At 43.6% G+C, this 7,881-nt stretch overlaps 1 protein-coding gene across 3 annotated transcripts in view; it reads left to right on the top strand.

Moving 5' to 3' along the window:
* Positions 1-7,881, top strand: part of DGKG (diacylglycerol kinase gamma) — a 214,559-nt gene that overhangs the window by 84,034 nt on the left and 122,644 nt on the right. For all 3 annotated transcript variants that reach the window (XM_032171841.2, XM_032171842.2, XM_032171843.2), the window contains 2 exons: positions 3,236-3,310; positions 4,007-4,129. In XM_032171841.2, coding sequence (XP_032027732.1) covers positions 3,236-3,310; positions 4,007-4,129 — 198 coding nt within the window. The remainder of the gene's footprint in view (positions 1-3,235; positions 3,311-4,006; positions 4,130-7,881) is intronic.

Below are 7,881 nucleotides of genomic sequence, written 5' to 3'. Positions count from 1 at the left end.
GAAGGAAGGAAGGAAGGAAGGAAGGAAGGAAGGAAGGAAGGAAAGAAGGGAGGGAGGGAGGAAGGAAGGAAGGAAGGAAGGAAGGAAGGAAGGAAGGAAGGAAGGAAAGAAGTCCACTAGACAAACTGAATCATCCCAATTCCCTCTAAACCCCAGGGTGCCTCCATGGGATCCCTCCAGTCACATTACAATGCTGTGGGTTGGGTCATTTGAGGGAACATCCAGAGAATCACAGATTCTCAAGCATTTGGTCAACACATATTTACTGAGCGTCTGCATCATGTCAGGCACTCTTCTAAGCACTGAGGGTATGGCAGTTTAGCCAACTGACAAAGTTCCATGCCCTCATGAAGCTTTCATTCTAGTCCAAGCACAGACACTAAGCAGCATAGTAAAAACGTGTCAGGTAGGGATGGGTGCTAAGAAGAAAAATACAGGAGAGGAAGTGTTGGAAGAAGTTGAAGCTTTAGCGAGGGTCGCCAAGGAAGGCCTCTCTAGGAGGGGGCATCGGAACAGAGGCATGAAGAAGGCGAGGGAGTAATTCTAGGGGAAGAGCCTTCCAGGAGAAAGAACAGTGAGTGCGAGGGTCCTGAGGGTCCCTAGCATGTTAGAAGATTCACTCTGGGCCAGTGTGAATGGAGCAGAATGAGAAAACAGATGAGATCAGAGTGAGGAAGTAATAGGGGATGAGATCAGAGAAGTCATGGGATGGGGGTAGGGGAGTGGGGAGTTTGCAAAGCTTATTAAACTTTATAGGTGATTAAAAGTGTTTATCTTTGGCCGGGCAAGTGGCTCTTGCCTGTAATCCCAGTGCTTTGGGAGGCGGGCAGATCACGAGGTCAGGAGTTGGAGCCCAGCCTGACCAATATGGTGAAACCCTGTTTCTACTAAAAATACAAAAATTAGCCGGGCATGGTGGCGCACACCTGTAGTCCCAGCTACTCAGGAGGCTGAGGCAGGAGAATTGCTTGAACCCTGGAGGTGGAGGTTGCAGTGAGTCAAGATCACGCCACTTACTCCCTCCAGCCTGGGCAACAGAGGGAGACTCCGTCTCAAAAAAAAAAAAAAAAAAAAAAAAAAGTGTGTCTTTTACTCCAGAGAGATGGAGAACCATTGATGATTTTGAGCAGAGGAGTGATATGATTGACTTATGTTTCAACAGAATCACTGTACTCTGGGTGCAGTAGTTCAAGCCTATAATCCCAGCACTTTGGGAAGCTGAGGTGGGCGGATCACCAGAGGTCAGGAGTTTGAGACCAGCCTAGCCAACATGGCAAAACCCGGTCTCTACTAAAAATACAAAAGAAATTATACGGGTGTGGTAGGGGGCAACTGTAGTCCCAGCTACTCTGGAGGCTGAGGTGGGAGAATCACTTGAACCCAGGAGGCGGAGGTTGCCATGAGCCGAGATCACGCCTCTGCACTCCAGCCTGGGTGACAGAGGGAATGCAAGCAGGGATGCTGGTTAGGAGGCCATTGAAACAATCAAGGCATGAAATGGTGTAGACTTGTGCAGGGTAGAATCATTGCAGGTGGTAAGAAGTTAAATTCCAGATACATTTTAAAGGTAATATTGGAAGACTGAAGCAAATCTCAAAAGAGTTATCTGATTCAACCTTTCACCTGGAATCCCTGGCATATGGACTCCTACCTTAAGACAGCCATTCCACTGCTGGTGGTGACTGCTGGAGAGGGCTTCCTTCTCAAACACAGGCACTCCTCTGTGTGGTGGGGAATCGTTTTCAACTCAAAACCTGCTTCTGTTCCCCTTCTCCCCAAACCCAGCAGGGAGGCCAAAATAAGCCAATCCTCAACTCCTCCCTTCCCTGCATCCCTCTGCTTCCTTCTGTCCCCCATACATGGCCAGGACAAGTGGAATACCTATCCCATACAATAGGCCTTCGAGTATTTGAAGGTGCTATCACATCTCCCCTAAAATCTTCTCCAAGCTAAAATTCTCTATTCCTACACTGGTTCTCATAAGGCAGGCTTAAATATCCACTTTGGACAAGCTCTGGTTTGTAAATGCCATTCCTGAAATGTGGCACAGAACAGAATCCATCCCCTATGACTCTTTAAGTATCCCAATGTGGCCTGACCAGGAAGACCTCAGGGGAACTTTTTCCTTTTGAAATCTGCCAACTCTGCTTCTATTTACATAGCCCAAAACTGAGTCCAATTCTTTGTTCCTGAATTACGTTTTCTCATTAAATCTTGGACCCAACCAGATTCACAAGCTCTTTTCTTTTGGAACTTCTGCCAAAACCTGTCCCCACTTTTGTGCCCACTTTCTTACCCTCATCTACTGGCCTATCCTGTAGTTTTGCAATGGATTGTTTTTTAATTGAAATAACATACAATTTTTTAAAATCCCTGCTGGGTTTTAGCTTGCTATTTTGACCCAGCATTCTATCTGGCAGAGGTAACACTTTTGAACCTTGCTTCAGTCTACCGACGTGTCCTCCCAAAGCAATCTTACTGTGAACATCTTAGCTGGTGCCTAAATGGTGCTAACTTTGACACCAAATGCCTCTTCAGTCTGGTGTGTTTCAGCGGGGCTGTCAGAACACTGACTCATTGGCAGCCAACAATTCTGTGAGGTGTTAGATGGAGCCTGGCCTCAGTATGAAAAGGCTCGGTCATCAAGTAAATATATTCCTCTGAGTTTCCTGTTCATGGACTCCTGGGGGCTGGGCTAAGGGCTGGACCATGATAAAAAGGAAACAGAGGAGATAACAAAAGGAATCAAAATCATGGTACCTGAGCTAAGACACACACAGTAACCCTCCATGCAACAGAAACTGGCCTCAAGTTGAGAGATGGATCCCAAGTTGCTACAGCTGTGGGGATGAGTGATAAGAAGTGACAGGAGAAACCTGCCTTGGTTTGTAAGTATTTGTGGAAGCTATAATCACAAAGAGGGATAAAAATAGCAGTGCTTTCTATGCGTTCCAAGTTAAAGCGCAGAATAAGGGAAGGAAGGTGGGTCCAGGAGGAAGTCAGTGTTTCGGAGCTTTTTGCATACCTCCAGCTTATGCATGCCCTGTGCTTCTCGTGAGCTTTGTGGTCGAGACAGAAATAAACTGAGCTCCTCACAAAATGCCAGTTACTGCACCAGCTTCTTCTCTTGCCCTGCCCTGTCCCTCTTCCCACTGGGCTTAATTTTGAGTTCGGCTCTTAATGACACATCTTTGGTTGTCTCCTTTTGATATCTTCTCCCTTTGCTATTTTCTAGGAGATGGATTGCATTGTTAACCAAATGCTGCATATTGCCCAGTACCTGGAGTGGGATCCCACAGAGCTGAGGCCTGTGAGTTTCTATAAGGATGGGGTGGCTTTGGAGTGAGCTTCTAAGATGGGAGGGGGACACACTCAAGATATGAATGAGTGTTTACTCTGTAGGTGCTCCCAGACTCATCTTCTTACAGGCAGCTTCTTTGGAGTCCTGCACTTTACCTCCTACCTCTCTGATAGGAAAAATGTAGGCAGCAGGAAAACGTGCAGACATAACTGAAATAACCATGCTCATCTTTTCACCAGAAATAAAATGTTATAACAGAAACTCATCAATCAAAGAATTTAGAGAGAACTGTAGAAATTTCTATTAGAAAGCATTGTAGAGATGTTCCTCAATCACCAGATAATATGAATTATAAGAATAATTACATTTGGGGGCTCCTATGTGTCAGGTATCTTGTTATTCACTTTACATTCATTTTCTCTAATCCCTGCTACAGTGCCACAAACACAACAATATTATTTCCATTTTTACAGATAAGCCAACCAGAGCCCACAGAGTCAGGGTGACTGGCCCAAGGCCCAAGGACAGAGCCAGACCTGGAAGCCTGGCCTCCTCACTCCCAGTCTGCTCTGTTCACACTTAACAGGAGGGGAAAGGGGTAAAACACAAACCAGATAATGCGAGACGAACAAGACAGCAGAGGCAGAAGGCAGGTAGACATGTCGATGATGCAAATGGACAATGATTGCTCTTTGGATTCCACAGATATTGAAGGAGATGCTGCAAGGGATGGACTACGACCGGGACGGCTTCGTGTCTCTACAGGAATGGGTCCACGGAGGGATGACCACCATCCCATTGCTGGTCCTCCTGGGGATGGATGACTCTGTAAGTCAACAAGCTGGAGTTCAGAGATCTCTTGCCGTTCAGGAACATTGGGCTCCATGTTAATATCAACATATCACTTTGGCTTCTGCTCCAGACTGCCCAACAGACATGCCGTGACCAGCCCCAAAGTACTCTCTATTCACATTATTTTGTATCCGTTAGTGCCTGAAGTATATTCATTTGACAGACATTTACTACATTATTACTACATTAAAAATACTGTTCTGCAAGCTGTGAGGGAATACAGACACATTATCTGCCTGCAGGAACCTTACACTCAACCAGGCAAAGGGCCACAAACTTCAAAGAAGAATTCTGTCTTTTCAACAAATTAGGTTTAAAAATGCTAAGAGAATTGGCGAAGGAAGAGTGAGAGGAAAGAACGAAGGGAGAGAGGAAAAAATACTGATCTGTTGTGGGGGTGGCTTCCATTCGTGGTATCTTATATAACAATCAAAACAACCAGATAAGGTAAATATTTTTATCCCAATTTATACAGATGGAAAACTGAGGTTCTGACCCTAAGGAGCAAAAGGAGGAGTGAGGATTTGTCTCTGATACCAAAGATATTGCAATTTGTAATATCCCACGCATGAGAGTTAGGCCAGTGGGAAGAAATCTTGGAAGGTGTTGACTTGTCCCTGAAGAATGCATGAGATTTTGATGTCCTGTTCTTGAGAATAAAGAGCAGGTGGCTTTAAAGACCTAGAGAGAGTTTATGGCTTGGAGAACAGCTTGATTAAAAACAGAAATGAAAGAAAGTTCTGGGTGTGTTAGGCAAATCTCCCATTTGATCAGAGTAGGGCATATGTGTAGAGGCTTAATGTGAAACTGATGGTTATATATACCTTCATCTGACCCAGTTACTGTATTCTCTACCTATTTACCAAGTGAACTCACTTCCATACATGAGGTAGGGAAGACTAAAACTAGTAGAAGCACAAATGGTGACATTAAGCATTTACTAGTCACACCAGTTGTGTGACAACACTACTTTGAGATTACAGATCTCAAAGATTACACTTCTTTGAGACTATTCCATAGAGAGGAACAGAACAGCAAGTGCTGCTGGGTGACCCTCTAGTTGACCAAGTTACCTATAATATCTTCATTTCATAGCTCTGCAATTCAGGACTAAAGCTGAGCCCCCATTTCTGAAACTTAAGAACTATGAATCTTGCAATCATTTCATAGCATGTCCAGTGCTTTCCAAGCGCTAAGGAGAAATCAAGGAACCAGGATCTACATGACCCCCTTCTTATTCCTTAGAACCCTAGAAAGTCAAGCTGGAAAATATCTTTGTGGTCCCTGGTTGATCCCCTTTGTTTTACAAACTGAGACCCAGAGAAGTGAAGGAACTTGCCCAAGGACATCCACCAAACTAGCACCAGCGATCATCCCCCTTACTCAGTCACATCGTGCCTCTCACCCAATGATCCCTTGCCAAGAAGCTTTATGTACAAGAACCCATGTGATCCAGGAACCGGAAGGGCTCAGATAAGTTAGATATGCTTTCTGCTGACTTTACTCACTTAAGATTATACTCAAATCAAAATGGAAGTTCTGCTCAGGTGCTGTTCCAAAACACCATTTTTTTTTTTCTAATTTAAGGAATAAAGATGGGACATTTTAGTTATAGGGAACCAATTTCCATTTTCTGTTCTACTTTGGACTTGCTGAGGTTCAAAATACCACCAACTCTTCGCATGGAAAAGACCCACTGTTTTGTGGCAGGAGGAAGGAGAGCCCATTACTTCCTCAGCATTCTCCCCAGTGTCTCCCCTAAATGCCAGATCAGCCTTGTAGAAAACTTTCATTTATATCAGGAAAGTGGCCAATGCAAGTTTAGTTTTATTAATCAAGAGTTTTATGCACTTATTTTTAAATATGTACTTTAAAAGTTTTTAACACTTATTATTTGGGGTTTTGGAGAAAGCCGCCATCAATGTCTTAAAAGTCCATTGCTTCTTGGGCTTTTTCAAAACCCACATACAACCACTGAAAAGTCTGGGGAATCACTGAATGGGATATTTGCAAAACAGACTCTCTCCTAGGAAAGTCGTAGCAGCAGCATAAAACCTGGCAAGCACAAGGAAGGCTACGCCCACGTTCTGCAGCCACCAGCATGTGGAAAGGAAAGAGCCACATGATGGTGCTATAACCCAAGCAGAAACATTACTTTATCCCAAATCACGGTCCGTGCACTTCTTACATCCATGAAAACAGTAGCTGAGAAAGGGGGATGAGCTAACTGACTTAGCTACATTGTTTTCAGATACATTGACAGTCTTTTGGGCTACATGAAGAAGTCTGCTGAAGAGTGCTATCATTTTCCTTCTACCCACACAGGAAAACCCTGGCTTGTGAGGTAGAGGAGAGGGATGGAAAGAGCATGGGCCCTGGCCAGCAAAAGACCCAAGTTTGACTACTCGTTCAGTCCCTCATTATCTGTGTGGGCTTGGGCTAGTTACAGAACCTCTCCAAATCTCTGTTTCTCATTTGTAGAATGGGAACGAATCTACCTCCTTCCATGTCAACAAACACTTTTTAGTTTATTTTGTGTCTCCCAGTATCTGGAATGGAATAAGAACTTAATGAAAGTTTGAATTTACAATGTGTCAGGCATTGAACTAGAAGCTTTACTTACATGATGTCATTTAATTCTTACAAAAATCCCATGAGGTAGATGTTGGTCAAATGAATAAATGAATGAATCAGTCTTTTGATGAATCATTATCAATTTGTGAATGCATTTACCAAAGTGGAGACCATTAGATACGAGGGGTTTTAATTCTATAAAACTCATGTCCCGGAAGAGGCAGGGTTTGAGGTAATGAGAAGAAAATAGCTTCTCTGGCCCAGAGGAGGAAGCCAGCATTTGTAAAAGAATGTGAGCTCCTCTGGAGATGATAACAGAAGCCTGGGCACAGGCCGAGGTCTGGTTGCAGTGACCAGCCCAAATGCATACGCACCCCAGAAGTAAGAATTACATTTGAGTCCCGCACATTGGACACTACGTCCATGACCATCGATCCTCATCACCTTACTGTAGCTTTTACTTTTTACTTACAGCCCAAGAGTGTTACTCTTGTAATGGAGCCTATGAGAAAGGTTCAGGGATAGCACATGCAGGGGGGACATTCCTCAAGCCACAGCCTCAAGCCGTGCTGTGTTCCCCTGGGATGGGATGTGGGAGATGTGGGTGTGACTGTGCGAGGCTTGGTGTACCTAGTAGGTGCAGATGATTTCACTTCTGAACAAAGTCAGGAGGAGATGGTCTAACCCTTTCTCTGTCTGTCTTTTTACTATTTTTTCTGTGTACCGAAAGTTGATAGGAGAAATACGTTGTTTTTACTAAACGCCTTCATCTTGATTATCACACTAGTATATGCACACTGTAAAAAATTTGGAACACACAGCAGAAAGTAGAAATCAGAGAATACAATAAATCCATATTGCTACCAGCTATAGCCAACCTCTGTTAACAGGTTAGTGAAATTACTTCCCATCAAAGATCTATTATATAAAACTGAAATCATAACATATCATCGAAATGGCATTGTTTTTTCACTTAGCATTGTATCATTAGCACATTCCCATGCCATTAGATAGTCTTATAAATATCTTTTTGATTGCCACCTAACATTACATCAGATGGATGTACTACAATTAGCCTTTTGGTAATTTTGAGACCTTTAGGATATTTCCAGCTTTTCATTATTTTAAATAATACTGGGTTAAGCATCTGGCAG

The sequence above is a fragment of the Hylobates moloch genome, unplaced genomic scaffold, assembly GCF_009828535.3.
Source record: "Hylobates moloch isolate HMO894 unplaced genomic scaffold, HMol_V3 SCAFFOLD_13, whole genome shotgun sequence".
Taxonomy (NCBI): Eukaryota; Metazoa; Chordata; class Mammalia; order Primates; family Hylobatidae; genus Hylobates; species Hylobates moloch.
This window is presented reverse-complemented; position numbering and strand designations above follow the sequence as displayed.